This window comes from Dromaius novaehollandiae, chromosome 6, assembly GCF_036370855.1.
Source record: "Dromaius novaehollandiae isolate bDroNov1 chromosome 6, bDroNov1.hap1, whole genome shotgun sequence".
Classification (NCBI taxonomy): domain Eukaryota; kingdom Metazoa; phylum Chordata; class Aves; order Casuariiformes; family Dromaiidae; genus Dromaius; species Dromaius novaehollandiae.
Genome location: NC_088103.1, coordinates 9399077 through 9417035, shown reverse-complemented (window position 1 = coordinate 9417035; position 17959 = coordinate 9399077). Strand labels below are relative to the sequence as shown.

General features: G+C 58.3%; 2 protein-coding genes and 1 non-coding gene across 5 annotated transcripts; 2 read left to right on the top strand and 1 right to left on the bottom strand.

Moving 5' to 3' along the window:
- Window positions 1-408: 408 nt before the first annotated feature.
- Window positions 409-10207, bottom strand: EIF4EBP2 (eukaryotic translation initiation factor 4E binding protein 2). The gene is made up of 3 exons (XM_064513614.1): window positions 9983-10207; window positions 7250-7426; window positions 409-6867 (listed from the first exon to the last, which is right to left on the bottom strand). The coding sequence occupies exons 1-3, from the start codon at window positions 10119-10121 to the stop codon at window positions 6836-6838; spliced, it is 348 nt and encodes a 115-aa protein (XP_064369684.1). The 5' UTR covers window positions 10122-10207; the 3' UTR covers window positions 409-6835.
- A 157-nt stretch (window positions 10208-10364) lies between these two features.
- LRRC20 (leucine rich repeat containing 20) lies at window positions 10365-16989 on the top strand. 3 transcript variants are annotated; one of them, XM_026104838.2, is made up of 5 exons: window positions 10365-10527; window positions 10892-11016; window positions 11161-11310; window positions 11623-11790; window positions 14296-16532. In XM_026104838.2, the coding sequence occupies exons 2-5, from the start codon at window positions 10935-10937 to the stop codon at window positions 14445-14447; spliced, it is 552 nt and encodes a 183-aa protein (XP_025960623.2). In that variant the 5' UTR covers window positions 10365-10527; window positions 10892-10934; the 3' UTR covers window positions 14448-16532. The 3 variants fall into 3 exon arrangements, with proteins under 3 accessions (XP_025960623.2, XP_025960624.2, XP_025960625.2); XM_026104839.2 differs by lacking the exon at window positions 14296-16532 and adding an exon at window positions 12234-14163 and having other exon boundaries at window positions 10368-10527; XM_026104840.2 differs by lacking the exon at window positions 14296-16532 and adding an exon at window positions 16748-16989 and having other exon boundaries at window positions 10372-10527.
- TRNAE-UUC (transfer RNA glutamic acid (anticodon UUC)) lies at window positions 10394-10465 on the top strand. Its single transcript has one exon. It is a non-coding gene; the product is annotated as a tRNA-Glu (tRNA).
- Window positions 16990-17959: the final 970 nt, after the last annotated feature.

The following is a 17959-nucleotide window of genomic DNA, read 5'->3' as shown; positions in this document are numbered from 1 at the left end:
AAGCCCGGGGGTTATTTGTCCCTGCTTTTCCCCCGTGAGGTCTGCCTGGCATGCCAAGCAGGCAGCAGCCCGCCAGCGGGCGAGCAAATGCCGCTTCGCTTGCCGAGCTGATGCGGCACTCGGCTCGCGCGGCAGCATCCTTCCCCCATCAGACCGGGCGATTAATTCCACGATTATCTAGTTAATTACCGGCTGCCAAATGCTATTAGGTCGCGCCGTCTCCCTCAGCTAGAAAGGGCGATCCAGGAGGAAAGTGGGGGAAAGAGATGCTCCCGCAGAGCTAGTCCCGGCTTACAGACTGACCCAGACCTCTCACTTGGACTTGTCTGTCCCGAAAAACTTCAGGAGCTCCGAGCAGTCGTTCCTGCCTGTCCAAAGCTGGCTGTTAAGAAAAGCCAAACACCACAGTTTAATAGAATCAAGATCTTTATTGATCTCACTGTAACAGCAACCACTGGTGAGAGCTTTTTTCCTCCCAAACACCTGTTTTGAAAGACAGTAAAAAAACCTGAACAGCAGAGGAGCTGCCCCAAGACACGTCGGGCGCTCCTTGCTTTTCAGCCAGAATCCCATTTAAAAAGAAACCTCGTAGAAAGGCGATGGGCCGGGAAACGGAGACAAAAGGAGGTTGGGAAGGGGGCGTTCGGGGGGGGGGGAAAAAAAAAAGTGGTTTTGCTTCTTTTAAACCGGCGAGTTGAACTAAAAAGGTCAAGGACACTCGGATGGTCCTATCCGTGGTATTGCCCGCCGCGGGCGGCTGCGGAGCCGGCTGCGGAGCACGGCCGCTTCCCTCCCGGCGGCAGAGGAAGGCACTGGGACACGGCCGCGCTCGCCCCCCGCGCCGGCCAGGGCGTCGCGTTTCCACTCCTTGTGCAATCCAGCGGTTAAAGCTCTCTCCAGCTGCGTGTTTCTTCTGGCTCCTGCCCGTTAAGTTAGTTATCCTCAGATTTTTGGCTTGGAGAGCAGATTTTGCCAAACGAGTCACTCTGCCGAAGTCGATGGTCCATGTAGGAGCAGTCTCCGTTCGTGCTCAAATAAGTACGTTTTCTCCCCCTGCCCTGCTGCTCCCTCCATCCAAGGAGGTAATAGACTTCCTAGGATCTTCGTTTTAAGGAAAATATATTTATTTATATATAATATATATATTTGTGTGTGTTACAAACATCCACCCCACACACATATACATATTTCTACTCGCACTCATCCACTCGTGCGCCTAAGATGGCCATCTCCCAGTTAATGGCTAAAAGTACACGTCGCAACCTGCCAACTACTACGTGTGGGATTTCAAATCGGAGGAACGGCGGTAAAGGGACCAGGAGCTTCAAGTCGGGCGGAATTTGGGAACAAAGCATTTCTCTCTAATCATCTCGATTTCAGGACCTGGCAAAGCGAGTTCACGCCAAATCCACACGGCATGAGATTCAGTCCAAAGGGAAGGGTGGTTGAGAGGCATGCTACCGAGAGACCTCAGATTTCCTTGGTTTTGGTTTCCCCCCACCAAAACGAGTGGCAGAAACCTCCTGAAAGAGTTGACCTCCTTTAACTCTTGCCTCTACGTGGAAAATTAGATCGAAGATGGTAGCTTAAAACTAGACACTGCACCAATCTGAACCAAACACACCTAGAGAAATAAATTACCAAAAAAAAAAAGTGCACAAACCCTGCATCTTTGATGCCGAATGAATCCACCACGCAGCCGGACTGGAGGATTTTAACACTGTCTCTGAGAAGGCAAAGCACAAGGCGCAGGTCGCGAGCGCAGGGCGGGCAGGCGAGGCCAGCACCATCGCCTCGCCGGGGGAAGCGTCTCCCCGCCGCGGCCGGGAGCAGAGGCACGGGGCGTCGCGGAGGAGAGCCCTGTCCCAGCGAGATGGAAGACAGCAGCAGTGGCCACCTTGGGCGGGCTGACGCCAAAGGGACCCTGGGCACCCTTCTGAGGAAGGAAGGGGGAGCGGGCACTCGAGTGGCAGCTGAAATCTAGGCAGAAGATGAAATTCAGGTATTTCAGGCGATAAGCATCTCCCCGGAGGAGGCTCCTGGCTTTCGCTTGGATGGCCAGGTTTTGACCCATCTCGGTGACCAGCTGACGAAGCCAACCAGCTCTGTGTCATTCGGCAGTTTCCTAGACAGGCCACGGAGCCAGGTGAATGACTAAACCAGCCGAGAAGACGAGTAGGAGGATGCCACAGGTACACGCTGCACCAGCTCCCCTCGTCTTCCCACTATGCCCAGTTTCTAAGCGGCATCTTCCCCAGCACCAACTGCTGCCAGATCCCAAAGAGCCGCCCGGCGCTGGTGTAATTTGCACAAGATGCTCAAGAGAAAACACAAGATCTTAATGATGAAAGAAGAGATGCAAGAACTGATCCCTAACAGGGTGGGAAGAGAGGAAGCAGAGCAAAGGGCATAATTAGAAAATGATTTCATCCTGCCCTCTGAGGCTGATTTAGCAAGACAGATTTGAAAGCCCCGGGGAGAAATGCTGCATCCACAGACTAATTAGATCAGAGAACAGAGCAGTTCGAAACATGTTTGAGCTGTCAAAGGCACGCTGTATGTGCAGCCAAAGCCTGAAAAGGAAAGCAATTCCTTCAAGGAGCTTCGGAAGACCTTAGACAGTTGTGACAAGTCGCACAGCTTATTGCGGCTGTCTGGTAGCCCGTAGCCTGGCCGAATGGCCAGCTTATATCCTCAGAAAGGGACGCAAGAGAGCGTTTCCATTCGGAGGTCAAGATCCCTTTTGAAGCTTTCCCTGGGAAGAGAAGGGTCTCTTGTCTGAAGGGCCAAGCTGGCTCTCAGCTGGGTGTAAATGCCGAGAAGCATTTTTGCAGAAGGAAGGGGCAAACAGGGAGAGCACACGAGACCACCACCGACACCTCCTCGAATCCTCTCGCAAGTCATCTTTTGTGCCTACAGGTATATTGGAGGGGGGAAGGATGCAATGGAAGAGCTTGAAGAGCTGGACACACTTATTTTAATCTGTCAGAAGAGACTGACAGCCAGAGAAGGGCAAGAAGCCAGCAGGGAACAAGGCTGTGTGACACCTGGCACCTGACTGCTCCTTTCCTGAGTATCTACTGCCTGTTTTTTTTCCAGAGAAGATGAGAGTATGCTGTGCAAACTCCTCCAGCACCCTGGGAACTAGCTAGCAGCCAGCTAGCTTGCAAGCCGGAGCAAGCCACCGCTAGGCTGTCTTTGGTGAGCTCATCGTTCAAAATAGGGTAGCAAGATCCTTCTGCAAGTCTGGAAACCAGATCAGGTGTGCGGTCGATCTGGCATGTCGGACCCCTGACCCCGCCAGGCAGGTCTGGCCACCTGTAGGTATCTAGCACGCTTGGGAGAAGCACAGAGCGGCCAAGGCAGCTACACGTGACTGGCCGAAATGACACAGGACCAGTAGAAATGATGCAGGACCATCGGATGACCCCACGTGCCTGGAGCGGCAGCCAGAGCCAGGCAGGGCAGCCTACAGCAACCGAAATGGCACTAGACACCTACGTGCAAACAGCTCGCTCTCACCCGGAGTCAGACGAGAGCAGGAACAGGCCAGTGCTGACTTACAGACACGGCTACAAACCAAACTCCCTCCCTGACAGCCCTCTCCAGCCCTCCGGAGCCCCAGGGGTTTCATCGCTACGTAGCAGGTCAGTACAAGCATACAAGGAAAGAAGGTGGTGGCCTCACGTGGTCTTGGTGCTCGCCAGCTCTGGAGTTAGTCCCAATGCGCAAGCAAGAGCTGGTCGTGGGGCTCCGGGCTGCACCAGCTCCCAGAGCCAAGACAGCAGCCAAAGTCTGCCCGGACCTCTGCTCCCCTGCTCGGAGGCAGCTTACAGGCGGCTGTGATGGCTCTGCACCGCTTCAGGGTCTCAAGACAGCAAGGAGAACTGTCCCATCACCAGGTGAACCGCGTGAAGGTTACTGCTCGAAGCACACCTCGAGGCTGCTGTCACGCAGGGAAAGACCTAGCCTGCAAGATTTGGGACACAAGGGTTTAAAAACACAAGAGTTAAGGCTTTTTTTTTTTTTTTTTAAAGAAAGAAAGTTTGTCGACATTTCTATGGACTGCCCTTCCTCCTGAATGCATAGTGCCAGGACAGCAGTTTTCCCCTCGCTGCTGTAGCCGTGCTGGTAGTGCAGAACCGGATGGAAACAATCGCCCCATTTTCACAGTTTAGGCTAAGCCGGGAGGAAGCAGCAGATGAGTCATCCTCAAAGGGAAAGACTGGCTTCGGTCTTCCAGTTTGTTAGTAACGGGAAGTAAAACGTTTCTGAAGGGTTGCCTGCAAAAAAGGCGCTGCCAGGGTCAAACGGCAAAGCCCGGCACTCCGGCTGCGGCTGTGCGGGGCGACACCGGCGCGTGAGCTGGTGCCGGCTCCCCCCGCTCCGCAGGCACTGCGGCATCCCCGATTGCAGCGACTGCGCCCAGATCTTAGTCGAACTCTACTTCAAACTCAAAATTCACATGTAGAGAGAAAAATGGCATCTCCCGGGGACTTAAGGATGCCAGGCACTAGACTGAGCAGAACAGACAAGCTCTTATCCCTGCCGCGCTGCCAGGGCTGGCAAAGCTGCCAAGGGCAGCGATTTGGCAGCGCTGCCGTTTTTCCCGCAGCGGCACTGCCCGTCAGGCCTGGCCGCCTCCGTGCGCCGCCCGGCTCGGGTCTGCTCCGTCCAGGGACGGGCCCCGGTTCCTCCTCGGAGCGAAGCTGCCGCCCGTTCTGCCTCATCGGCCCCGCGGCAGCCGGGATGCAGAAACTGCTGGTGGTGACACATGAGGCAGAGCGGAAAAGCCTCCGCCCGCACCCCGGCACCGGGCTCACCCGAACCGGCCACGCCGGACGCGGGAGCTCCCGACAAGCCAGCTCTCTGCAGCGCCTCTCGCACAAAACGCCGGCAAACAACGCCAGAGAGCGAGCACAGAGCAGGCAAACGCATTTTTTTAAGTTACTTCACTGATCATCAAGCTTTTAGGACGCCCCGCATCTCCCGCACGCGCTGCGGACCAAGCCGATTCCTGAGACAGCAAACATCACAGAGGGATTTTGCTCCTGTATTATTCACATTTTGAAGGGGGGAAATTAAAAAAAAAGAAAGCAATAGAGAGAGCACTTTTCAGGACACATTCACCCCAGCCCAAAAAGGAAGTTACCAGTAAAGTGCCCCTTTTCAGTACCAAGAATAAAAACAAGGGCTTTTCACAACGTATGGCTAAGCTGCCCTGATTCTGACTGGTGTACTGCCGGGTACGTTGCCCAACGCCATCGGCAACTAGCTCGGTTCCCCGGCAGCACCTAAGGGCCAGGCTAGAAAGGTTTTACTCGACCCAACGCACTGCGCTTGATGCGCAGCCCCCAGCCAAAATCCGGGGGTTGCCCAAAAGTAACCCCTTCGGCAGCAGAGCAGCACCTGAGCGGGGACCAGAAAAGCCCGGAGCAAGCGGAGGCTCGGTTGCACGAGCCGGCCGGGACACGAGGCACCCCGGGAAAGGGAACGGGGCCAGCGGGTGCAAGGCGCAGGGGACCGGAGGTGAGGGAGGCCCGAAGGAGCAGGGCCACAACTGCCCGGTGGCACAAGCCCGGGGACGTTTCGCACGGGGCGGCAGCAGAACACTCTCCCCATCCTGCCAGCAAGGCGGCCACACTGGGCTGGCACCGCCGGCGAGTTTCTGGGCGAAGGGGCAAGCAGGGTGGTGCAACTCTGAACCCACGCTGCTGCCAAGGGGAGTCAGCTGCTTAAAACCTCAGTTTTCATGGGTATTCCTTAAAACGAGTTTTGGAAAGGGGATGGGGTGAGGACAGGATGGTTACTGGTGTAAGAGAGCTCAAAGAGGCACCAGGAACGAGCTGTTTCTGAAGTACCTTCAGTGTTTGTCTGCAACGCGGCCGGCCAGAGAAACCGGGAGAAAAACGGGCCAGAACGGGGAAGCCGCCAAGGAGAGCCAGCGAGGAGAATAGCAAGCCCTCCTGCGTCAGCTCCCCCTCGGCTCGGAGCCGATGGCTCTGCCAAGCAGAACTCACGTGAAACAAAAACGCGAAGCTTCTGCCAACGGGAGTTTTGGGGCAATGTTCCTTCGGGAGGGGAAAGGGGAAGGAGGGCAGAGGAGGAAGCAGCAGAACAGTAAACAGAGGCTCTGAATGCACGGAGAAAGGCTATTCAAAAAGAAGCCAGGAAGGGAAGAACCGGGTAAAACGCAGGATTGACACAAATTAATGCAATCCTTCTTCAGAAAAAGAGCGCGATGTGCAGAGAGAGACACCAGCCCCCTGCATACCTAGGAGCGCTCTGACTGCTGAGGCAAAGGGGCTCAGAGGGAGCAGAAACCAGCCCTCTTCCCGCTCCTCTGAGCAAGTTTTAAAAGCACAAGTGACCAAAAGCACTAGAGACGCTGTATTGCAGGCACGCGCTGGCTGGGCCATCGGCAAGCCGCGATCAGGCGGCGGGCGGGCAGAGGATGAGGGGTGACGCCGTATCCACCAGCCACAGATCGCCTGTCTCCCTGCCGCTCCTGGTGACGGAGGTGTGGACCGGGGGGCAAGATATCGGGAAGGTGTATTCTCGCCTGCGCGTGCTTTCACAGGTCACCTTTAAAGTGCGAGAAGTCAGAGACGCGTTCCTCAGCTCGGTATATCCTGGCGAGGGTTTAAAAGAGAGGAAGAGGAAGGGGAAGGGGCCGAGGAGCTGGTCTTCTGAGCCTTTGGCACCTGGAAGGGTGAGGAGGGGACGCTGACGGAGACTGTTGCCGCTGCTGCTTCTTCCACCTCCCGGGTACGGATCCTGCTAGCCGAATCAGGTGTGCACAGGTGTCAGGAGGTGCTGCCTCTCCATGGGCCGGTCAGATATCCATCTCAAACTGCGCATCGTCCCCTGGCAAAAGAGAGCGAGGTGTTAGAGGAAGGGAGAGACGTACGGAAGGGGGGAAACACCAAGGAAAGGCTCCCAGAAGCCCAGGGCGCCCCACCGGGCCTGACAGTCAGAAAGGCTAAAAGCCAACAAAGTCCCTGCAGGCCAGAGCAGCACAAGATGGCGTTTTATTTACGAGATTCGGGGAGCCAGCTTCACACCGCTGCATTCCCATGAAATGATTTAAAAAACAGACAAGTCTCCTGCAACTTTGAGCAGTTACCGAGAAGAAAAGTCCCTGCGAGGGAGGGAAGCGGCAGGTTCGTCTAGGCCTGCGGATATCCCCAACGAGCGGCCAGACCCAGCAAAGCCATCCCCAGGGTTAGCAGGAGTGCTGCTCTCTTACCCATCGAAGGCTTCCCGTCGTGATTGTTCAGGTTGTTAACCTCCGCTTTGGGCTCCTCGACCGCAGAGCCGGGGCTGGTGACGCCGGGAATATTCGGGAGATGGCACGGCGGGGTCTGGGCCATGGGGGAGTTGCGGCGGTCGAGCAGGAACTTTCGGTCGTAGATGATGCGGGTTCCTAGGTGCGGACGAAAGGAGGACCAGCATGTCAGGACACATCCTGCCCGCCCTGTCCTGGGGCGCTCAGGCCTCCCCTGAGTCACGAGCACTGCTGGGGCTGCTCTTTCTCACCGCACTGCAAACCTCCCCGCGTCCCCGAGGAAACGCTCATTTAAAGGCACTTCACCACCTCTTGGATCTACCCCAAGCTTTCACGTTTGCAAAAGCAGTCAACCGGCAGCCCTGCATGCCTAAACCTTGTATTCACCCATAGGAGAGGACAAGTCTCCTCATGAAGGACTCTGGAGCGCCAACAGCCGGACACGCAGCCCAGACCAGGACCGGAGCTGGTGCAGCCCCACCTGGCTATCGCAAGCCAGCGTATTCCCGTCTAGACCAGAAAGAGGAAGAAGCATCCTCCACTTGACGCACTCCTTCCCTAGTGCCCCGGATGGGACACAGAGGCCTCAGCAGGGGAGCAACCATCACACATACAGACAACCAAGGAGGTTTCCCTCTGCTTCCTACCACAAACACAAAATATTCGCTACCAGGAACCATCTAGGCAGGCTTCTGGCTCAGGGGAGTTTCTACGGTCGACAGCGGGGCCACGCTCGAGCCGCTAAGAGCCTCAGACGTTTACATTTTGTGCCCTGGAGATGCCGACAGAGGGAGGTGGAACTTGCTCTCCAGCAAAAACAACTTTATCAGGACTAAGGAGTAAAATGCAATGGTTTTCATTCCAAGATAAGAATTGCAGGAAGCTATTCTTAGCGGGGTGTGCAGCTGTGGTTAGGAAAAAAACATTGTCTTCGCGTCCCGCTTTCGACCTCCATCAGTAGCTCCTGGAGAGCCAGGACACGGAGCAACCCGCTCTCTCGCACCCCGCTGCAAAGTCGAAGCTATCCCACGCGATTGCCCAGCAAGCCTGATTTCTGACAGCACGCTAAGTAGGTGACTTAGAGGACTCGCAGAGACCAGCTACAAGTATAAACACAAGGCTGTTTTTCAGTCTCTCCTCTGACCATTAACCACGTTGCAACAGAGACCCGAAGGTGAAACACGCAAAGGAATTTAAAAATGACAAGTACCACTTGAAACTCGGTGCAGCAAATCAGAGCTTTCACAACAAATCAGCACCACCCGCACGCTACGAGGAGATGTGCCCTCCTTGGGAAACCGCGTGGTTTTAATGACACACGCAAGCATACGAGCTCGTGGGGCACAGTTTTATGTTTAGAAATACAGAACACTAGCAAAAGTAATGTCCTAGTTAATTGTTATATGCACACACATATATAAATATACATACATATATGCATGCACACAAGCTCTTTCCTTCTAGAAGGGGTTTGTGCACAAACCCAAGGCTCACACTGCTAGTTTAAAGCAGATCCGAGCAGCGTGTTTGTGTGTTGCACGGTGTTTTTCTAGGCAATAGGCTCCACATATTTCACATCTCGGCCGGCCTTCAGAAACAGACTGTGCTGGCCACAGCCACGCAGTTTGATCCTGTGTATTGTTCACATCAAACCTCTCGCCCATGGGCGGCTGCTCAGCAGCCAGATACTTTGTCTCCTGCAAAACACCATTCACGTCCTGGTTGCAAATAAAACACCAGACCTGAGGATTAGGGAAACGTCAAGTCAGTAAACATTAGAGTATCGCATCCTCTCTTTTCACTCCTCCCAGGAATTCCCCTCTGGTTGCGTGTGCGTGTATTCCTACTCATTGCAAGAGAGTTAAAGCCACGTTGCATCAGCAAAGCACCAGGTTTAATGAGGTTATAGTCCTAAACAGCTTCAGGGCTCGGACCCGGGGGTCACGGGGGCTCTGCAAGCTCGCCTGCTCAAGGAGAGGGGGAAAATCCCCGTCTGCGGGCTCAGTGGGACAACTCCGTGGAGGGGCAGAGGCCCAAGGCATGGCTGGCCGGGAGGCGCCCACCCCAACTAATGGCCTTGGGGGAGGGAGAGGCAAGAAATAGTGGTTGTGCAGCAGGGACAGACGTGGAGGGAGGCTCGGGGGGCCGGGCACCCCTCCTTCGGGAGGTGGCACCCGCGCTGGGCCTGCCAGGGCGCAGCGGCCCTCGGGGAAGCGGCGGCACCTCCCGCGAAGCCCAAGTTAACAGCGGAGCAGCCTTTCTCGAGCTCGGCACGGCTCCCGGGAGCCACGGTCACGAGCGGCGGCCGTCTCCACCGTTGGTCCGCGGCGACGACGCTCGACGCCGCCAAGCTCGGCCGCGTCCAAGCCCGGAGCGCGTCGCGAGGGGAGCGTGAGCGGGGCAGCGGGACGCGAGGCCTCGGCTCTGGCTCGGACGGGCCCCGGCGCGGTGGCGGGAGCCCCTCGGCCCCTCACCGCCCCTCGGCCCATCCCGCCGCCGCCCGGACCCTCGCCCCGGCCACCATGTCGCGGCCTGCCCGGGCCTGCGCCCGCCAGCGGGGTCCTGCCCCCCACCCCCGCCGCATCCCGCCTCCCTGTTGGCTTTTATTTCTTCAGGGAACGTCTTGAGGGAAGCAGGGGGAGGCGCGGCCCGGGGGGGCGGCCCGGGGGGGGGGGGCGGGGGGTCCCGGCTCACCTCCGGGGGTGGTGGAGAAGAGGGTGCCGCCGGGGGTGGTGCAGTAGTCGTGAGGTAGCTGCGCCGCGTCGCTGATGGCCACGGTGCGCGTGGGGATGGCGCGGCTCTGGCTCGGCTGGTGGCCGCCGGCGGACGCCATGGCCCCGCGCCTTTGTCCCCGCCGAGGCAGGCCGGGAGGCGGGACGCGCCGCCGCGCCTCCCCCGCGCCGCCCGCCGGGGGCGGCCCCCGGGGACCCCGCCGCCCCCCCGGCCCGAGACGCGCGGGGCGGGGCGGTGCCACGCGGCGCGACGCCACGGGAAGGGGCGCCGCGGCCCTGCCCCCCCCCCCCCCCCGCCCCGGCACCGCCTTCCCCCCTCCCAACCCCACCCCGGCGGCGGCCGTTGGCGGCGGCGCGGGGCGGGAGTCGCCGCTCCCACGTGGTCTAGCGGTGAGGATTCCTGGTTTTCACCCAGGCGGCCCGGGTTCGACTCCCGGCGTGGGAAGCTCCATTTTGCCCCCCCGCCCCCGCCCCGCCGCGGCGGGGAGGCAGCGATCGCCCCTGCGGGTAAGGTGGGCGGTGCGGCTTTGGGGGAGGCCGGGGCGCTTGGTTCCCCCCTGGGGGCCTGGCAGGACGCCTTGGGGCTCGGATCCCTGCAGGGGGTGGATCCCGGGGCGCCCGGCGCTGCACGCGCAGCATTTGGGGCAAAACACCTTGTCCCATCGGAGCCGACCTGAACCAACGCGCCGGATCATCACCGGGGGCACGGGAAACCGGTCCCTGCAGGGTCCGGAGGGAGGAAGCGAGGCGGGTTGGCGCCGTTTCCCTGACCCGGCGCCAGCAGCCGGGCGGCACTCGCCCCGCCGAGCGTTTATTTTTAGCGCCCCTCGCCCGGGAGCGTCACCGTCCCGCTCGCTGCCTCCTGCCGCAGGTCCTCCCGCAGAAGCGCTTCCCCGCCGGGACCAGCCGCCCGCATGCAGAAGAAGATGGGAGAAGCCGTCGCCCGGGTGGCCCGGAGGGTCAACGACACGGTGGAGAACCAGGGCGACTCGCTGGGTGAGTCGGGCGTCCCGGCGGGATCGGGCGTCCCGGCGCGCGGGGGCTAAGTAAAGCTCCCGCGAGGCTCTGCCCCACGAAACGGGGATCGGGGATGGCTCGGGAGCAGCGGCTCGGTGCCACGGCCGCCCCTCTCTCCGGCAGACCTGGCCGAGTGCAAGCTGATGACCTTCCCCGTGGGCATCTACAAGGCCATGCGGAGCGTGGCCGGCGGCATCCACCGCATCACGCTGGCCAACAACGAGCTCAAGGCGCTCGCCGGCCGCTTCGTCACCACCTTCAGCCAGCTGCGAGGTGAGGGCCGCCCTTCCCCGCGCACCGGCCGGGAGAACCGCTTGCCTCCCGCGCGGCAAAGCTCGCCTTCCCGGGGTGCCGCCGGGGTATTTATAGCGCGGGGAGCTCGGCGCTCCGGGAGGTATTCCCGCGCGGCAGATCGGGTTTCCCGCGAGCAGGACTGCGGGAGCCGGATCCCCGCTGCTTCGGCGCCCGTCGCGGGGAGAAAACCCCCTTTGGCGGTCCCCGCTGAAGGATCTTGCGGCCGCGCGGACCCGTGGCTTTTTTGGGGCTTCTCAGCCGCTTTTCCCCTCTCCCCTCCCCGACGCGCAGAGCTGAACCTGGAGGGGAACTACCTGCACCGGCTGCCCGAGGAGGTGCGGTCCCTGCTGCACCTCCGCGCCATCAACCTCTCCCGCAACCGCTTCCGGCACTTCCCCGAGCCGCTGGCCGCCGTCGGCACCCTCGAGACCGTCGAGCTGGAGGAGAACGAGATCGCAGGTGAGGGGCTGCCCCGGTTAACCCGGCGAGAAGGCCCGCGAAAGCCTTTCCGCGGCCCGGGAGGCGCGCGATGCCCTTACCCAGCTCCTGCGGCACAGGGATCGGAGGCTTTTACGCCTCTCATGTAGTGCGTAAACCTGCCTGAGCCTTTCACCGAGCAAATCACAGCCATAAAGCTACAAACCCTCCTAAAGGAACGGCAAAAAGCTGCTCTTTTGCTGACCCTGGAACCGGAGGAAATCTTCTGCCTGCGAAGGAATAGAGAGAAACAGCTGGAGCAGCTAAAAGCTGGGGGAAAAGGGGCGGCTGTTAGCTGCAGATAAAAGGGGAATTATTTTGGGAGCGAGCTTTCGGAGGAGCGAGTCTGGTGTATCCTACAGCCTGGGCAAATCCCCAAGGAGGTAAATGTTAGAGCGAATCAACATGTTTTGCTTTTTATCCAGGATCTCTCCAGCCGCAGGTGGGAAAGCTGTTTTCTGCAAAGCTGTCTGCTGGCGTCCAGGTTTTATGAGCAGCGTCAGCTGCTCCCTGGAACCGCCCGTAGAAATGCAGCACGCTAAATACCGCTTCAGTCCTCTGTGTGAAAGCCAGCGAGAAAAAAACGTTGGCCTTCTTACCCCTTTTTTCCTCCCGTTTTCCAAAGAAAGCCATCTAGCTGTTAGCTCCCTCGGTAACTTTTGGACCTAATTGGCCAACTTGTCAGGCACGACGTGGGAGTCCGGGTCTCCAAACGCCGTATTTCCTACTCGTTTTGCACAAGTAAGCTGCTGCCCAAAGAGCACGTCAAGCAAAGGGTAATCGGTGCTAGGAGGGCACCCGAGGAAACAGTAGTTTATGCCGCTGCGTCGCCCTCTGCCAGCCCTTCCCCAAATACCTTCTGGGCTCGGTTCACTTGACCTCTGTCAAAGATCGTTCGCTCCTTACGTGTAAAACCTGGAGGTTTTTAGCAGCATCTGACCCTGCTAACCAGGCCGGGCACCGAGGGACTTTCTGTTCCTACTCGTTCCTACACGAGCTGGAGGCCATCGTGGTGCTTTTCTCCTACCAGCTCCTGTTTAAGCAGTGCTGCAGGAGGCCAAGTGAACCCCCACGGCCTGTTCTCCGTAACGTACATCTTGCTGCTGAGCTCGGGAGGCCCCGGGAAGATCAGAGCTGTCACCTCCCTGGCATAGTGTCCCATCCAGAAGCACCAAGTTGCCCATGAACGCAGAGCCGCAGCGCTCCAGTTCTTCCCCGTACAAGCCAAGTCCCCTCTTCTGCACTTTGATTTCCTGGGACTGTCATGAATTCCCCTGGTTTGCCCTGGAGCTTTTGAGGTCCAGCAGCATTTACTGCCGTTACCAACGCGACTGCACTGGCAGCAAGCCCACGCTTTGGGGGCTGAAGGCTCCCGCTGCGGTGGGTGACGGTCACCTCTCTGCCCCATGCATGGACAACCTCCCGCAGCTCGCTCACAGCCTAGCTATGGTGGGACATTTTGAGTAAGTTGCCTGCAGATGAGTTTACATTTCTGGAGGTGCCTGGGCAGTGCACGCACACCCCTTTCCATCCCCACAGTACCTGGGGGCAACAGCGGAAGGAGAGGTTAGAAAAGTTCATCAGCTTGAATTTAAGCAGCACAGATGTTGGCTCTGCATCTAAAATCCTAATAGGATTTGAGCTTCTTGCACGTGAGGACACAACAGTGGGACACATTTCACCCTGGGGGACCTTGGGCTGCAGGGACCCAGCTATTCTCTTTGCACCCCGTGTCCCTGCACGACTCGCCCTGCGCTGCCTGGCTGCAGACCCTGCTTTGACGGCAGGCTTTGGGGGCTGAAGAGCAGCTGGTGCCTCCTTGGTGAGGCCGCGAAGGTCTCTGCAGGTCCATCCTGGGGCTGTTACGGAGCAGCAGGAGCCCGGCTGGCTGTGGCACAGCGGTTGTGGCGGCTCTGCCCAAGTGCCCCTGGCTGGCTCAGCACAGGGGAGCTGCCCAGCAGACCTTGAAGGAATTGGGCAGCTTTCACTGCCTTTTGTAGCTTGGGCCCAGCTTGCTCTGACAACGAGCCGGTGACCTGCTCCGGATAAAAGGCACCGCTGGGCTGAGGTGTGCAGGTGCTTCCCAGCTCTGCTGCGGTTGCTGGTCTTGGGGCTGAAAAGTGGCTTCAAAGCACCTGCTGAAAGAGCTGAGCCTCCCAGGGAGATGTATTGAATGGTACTCAAGATCATAGGTAATGTCGTCCAGCTAAAAGGATAGATAAGTAAAACTGGATTAATTAGTGCCTGCTTGGAGCCTGGAGGCTCTCAGAAATGGCTCATCTAGATCCCTGAACTGCCCCTTTCATCTCAATGTGCTCTTAACCCTGGACTGTAATTATAAGTGTGTTAATGTTAGTGCTGCTAACTTGTTGTCTGCTAATTAGCACAGCACCAAATCAGCGTTTTTATCCCTCAGATCCCCATTTTTCTCTTCCCCCTGCCTTAATCTGCAGTGAGTTAATGATTTAACGTGCTTTTCACCTGCAGGACACGCTGCGGTGGCGAGAGCGCAGTGGCGGAGAAGCGGGCCGTGTCCTTGGGGAGGCAGTCGCTGCCGCGCGTTGCCTCTAAGGACAGGTGCCTTTTCCACCGCCAAGCCAGCGAGCAACGCTTGCGACCGCTCTTTAGGAGTGATTTAGCCAAGGCTAAAGGAGAGCAATGAAACCCGGTTGCAGAGCGGACATGGGTTTCTCGGGAGGCAGGGCAGCCGCGTGGTCGGGTCTCGTGGGGTTTGGGGCCGGGGCGCCGCTCCAAACCTCGGAGCAGAAGGATGCTCGTGCATGGGTTTGGCTGGCAGCTGATCCCGTGCTTTTTGCACTCGGCATGGCGTTTTGGCCTCCTCCGAAGGGTCTGGTCATCCAGCATCGCTATTGCAGCAGATAGACCTCGAAGTAAAAACCGGCCCCATCCCGAGGAGGTCCCTGACCTGCCAGCAGCAGGACCAAGGCGTGCTGAGATTGCCCTGCGAGCACTGGGGCTGGCGCGGTGACCGGCACGTGCCGCCAGCCCCATCCGCAAGCACAGGCAGGCGCGAGCAGATGCCCATGTGTCAGGGATATCCCGTCCTCGCGCTCGGGACCGACATCTCCCAGCCCGGAGACGTGCGGATGCAAAGCGGAGGTCACCTCCCCGGGGCTGCCAGGGCTGTGCGCCGGGGCTCCCGCGCAGCACGGGAATTGCGGGAGAGCACGAGCGAGCCGGGAGGACGTGCCTGCAAGAAAGCTGTGGACGCTATGGATCTGCATCCCTGCTGGAGGATCTTTCTTTTTTCCATGAATCATCATCCATTAAAGCCCCCTCGAGGCTAAAGAGAGAATTTGCTTTTCACATTCGCTCCCCCAGCTTCGAGGAGGTGCCTACGGCCCCGTGGAGCGGGCTTCTCGCATTAGAGAGTAAATAAAGTTCCCTGGGGTTATCCGCTCCTATCCAGTCCCGCTCAAGTTAAAGGAACATATAGGAGCATTTTCTGCTTTTCCTCGAGTCCCGCTCAAGTTAAAGGAACATATAGGAGCATTTTCTGCTTTTCCTCACTGTGTTTTTTCCTCCCCGAGGTCATTTATTGCCTTTTTCTCGCCTTTAGTGAGATGGGCAAGTTGGTGAAGTCCCGGGGTAGCAGTAAAAGAGGTGGTTGTTTTGCTTAGCTGCCTAATTTAAGCAATTTGGTGGAGTTTATTGCTCTGGGTAACCTTAGAAGCTTATTGTGTGATAAGATCTATCATAACATTGATTTATGCACGTCAAGGGGGAAAAAAATGCAAAATGATACAGTGGAGCCGGGATGAACAAATCCATCATAGAGAGGAGTTATAAAAGCCAATGTGAAGACCAGCCTGATGAGATGCACGCTGCTAAGATACACGTGCGTTTCCAGCTCGTCAGTATTGCAGAAAATAGGACTGTTCTCTGCAGGGGGGAAAAAAATAGCCATCAGAGAGAACCTATGTTTGCATCTTTTCCAGGATAAAATAATTGTCATGGTTGAAAATGTCATAATCAGCCAACCAGCTGGGATTGCGGATGCGTTGGGGGCAGATCCGGCTGCAATGTCGCTGCGTTTGCGCGGGGCCGGGCGCCGCTTTGCCCTGCTGCCGGGCAACCAAATCCTTCCTTGGAGGGCTGCTTTCCGCTTTTCATTAACGGGAAAAATTCCCCTGCGCCATGGGCTCGCTTGCCCGTGACGCCCGCTGCCCGGTCTTGCAATTTTTTCAGTAAATGGCGTTTGGTTTTGCAACGGCGGCGGTTTGCAGCTGCCTTTAATCTGCTGTTTGGGCTGGTTTCATCTCTTATAACTGCAGCTTGGGGTGCGTTGGCTTGTTAAGCGAAATGAGCTTTTCTGCTGAATAAATACATGCATTGGAGAGAGGAAAAAATGCAGAGCTGAGTGCACCTAAGAGAGACTCACCTGCCAGCCCCTGAAACAGAAATCCCTTATAATTTACCCCGACGCAGAAGCAGCAGAAACTGCAGGTTTCTCGCAGCGGGTATCATGCTCGGCGGTTTCCAGGCTGCGGCTTGCAGAGCCCCGGGGGATGCAGGGACGACTTCAAAGAAACCTCCGTGCTGTAACTTAGGAAGAAACGCAGTTAGCAGCAGGCCTGAATTCACCAAGTCAGCTTTGCACCCCCGCGGGGCAATTTTCAGCAGGCTGCGAGCTGCAAAATGACGGGCAGCGCGGGTCGGCAGCAAGTATTGACAGAATAAATCAGATTTGGGCAAATAATGGATTTTTTTAAAGTTTGGTGGCCAATGCATCCTTTTCACTTAGCGGTCCCTTTTGAGGAATAACGCTGAAATTTGGGGGAATTGCGGGGTAAGATGTGCCTCTGCCGGTAGGGGAATGATTGCACTGTCGCCGTTTTCTCGCAGGAGGGGGCTGGCGGCGGCGGCGCCCGATCCCGCGGGGCGGGCGGGTGACGGCGCGGTGCTCTTTGCCTTGCAGACGTGCCCCTGGAGCTGCTGGCCGCCATGCGCTCCCTGCGGCGCCTCAACCTGCGCGCCAACCCGCTGCGCGCCGAGCTCCGCGCCCTCGCCCGGCCCCTCGTGCCCTTCGAGCTCCTCGTGTCCCCCGAGGGGCCGCAGCCGGCCCCCTGAGCCCAGGACTCCCCGGGGGACGAGCTGCTCCGCTCTTAATCGCCGGCGTGGCGCCCGCCAGGCGCCTAATTAAACGTTTTTTTTGCGTTACCCGCCTTTTGCCTGCTGGATTTATTCGCCGCCGGTCGCCGAGCCCTTCTGCAGGCGCCTTGCAAGCGCTCCGCGGGGCTGCGAGCGGGCGTCTTCCGAGCTGGCGGTTCCCATCACGCTGCTGCCTTCCCGCTGCTTCTCCCAGGTGGCTTCTCTCCACCTCTGGCAAAGGCACCTTGCACGAATAAATCACTGGGCTCTCGTGCATCTCGTGCAAATCACTGGGCTCTCGTGCATCTCGTGCGAAAGGGCGGCTAGGAGGGCACCGATGTCACCCTGATGCTCGGACCGGCTGGGCACGGCTGGTGGGCCAAGCCCGGGGCAGAGTTTCCAGATGACAGCCCTGAAAAGCGACGAAGGAGCCCAAAATGGTGAGCGGGAAAGCGCTTTGAAGGGAAAGCGATAGTGAAATTAAGCTGTCAGCCGAGCGGATAATCTCTTTGCTGCAAATGTGTGCAGTGCTGCAAAGGAGAAACGCCTGCAGATGGACCACGTCGCTCCTGCCGACCCCAACCTCCAGCATCCCGGGCCCTTGGGCGCTTCTCCTTCCTCCCGGCTCCTCCGAGCCCCTTCCAAGCTCCCCATCTCCTCCGAGCAGCCTCACCTCCCAAGGCTGGTCCTTGGAGCATCCCTGTTCGGACCCTCCAGGTCTTGCTGAGTGGGATCTGCTGGCTGTAGTCAGCCCAGCAGAAGACGCAGAGAGGCTGCAGCAGGATGCTGCAGGACCCTGGTTTTAGCCGAAACGAGAGCCGGGAGCCGCAGATCCGAGCAGTAACTCGCCTCCAAACTTCCCACGGGAGACGAGGGCCCTGTAGCCACCAGCACGCTCCCCAGCTGCAAAAAAAAACCCCAAAATCACAGCGCAGCATCACCGGTCACTTCAAAATGGCTCGTTTCACCGTTTCCCTAGTTGCTGCTTTTAAACCGTGGCCGGTCCCGGTGCCGCGGGAGCCAGCGACGCCGAATCCGC

Coding starts and splice junctions, on each gene's coding strand:
- EIF4EBP2 (XM_064513614.1), bottom strand. CDS start 10,121: ATGGCGTCCGCCGGCGGCCACCAGCCGAGCCAGAGCCGCGCCATCCCC. Junction 7,427..9,982: donor CTTCTCCACCACCCCCGGAG/GTGAGCCGGGAC, acceptor GTCCGCACCTAG/GAACCCGCATCATCTACGAC. Junction 6,868..7,249: donor CGACGGGAAGCCTTCGATGG/GTAAGAGAGCAG, acceptor CTCTTTTGCCAG/GGGACGATGCGCAGTTTGAG.
- LRRC20 (XM_026104840.2), top strand. CDS start 10,935: ATGCAGAAGAAGATGGGAGAAGCCGTCGCCCGGGTGGCCCGGAGGGTC. Junction 11,311..11,622: donor CACCTTCAGCCAGCTGCGAG/GTGAGGGCCGCC, acceptor CCCGACGCGCAG/AGCTGAACCTGGAGGGGAAC. Junction 11,791..16,747: donor GGAGGAGAACGAGATCGCAG/GTGAGGGGCTGC, acceptor TTTGCCTTGCAG/ACGTGCCCCTGGAGCTGCTG.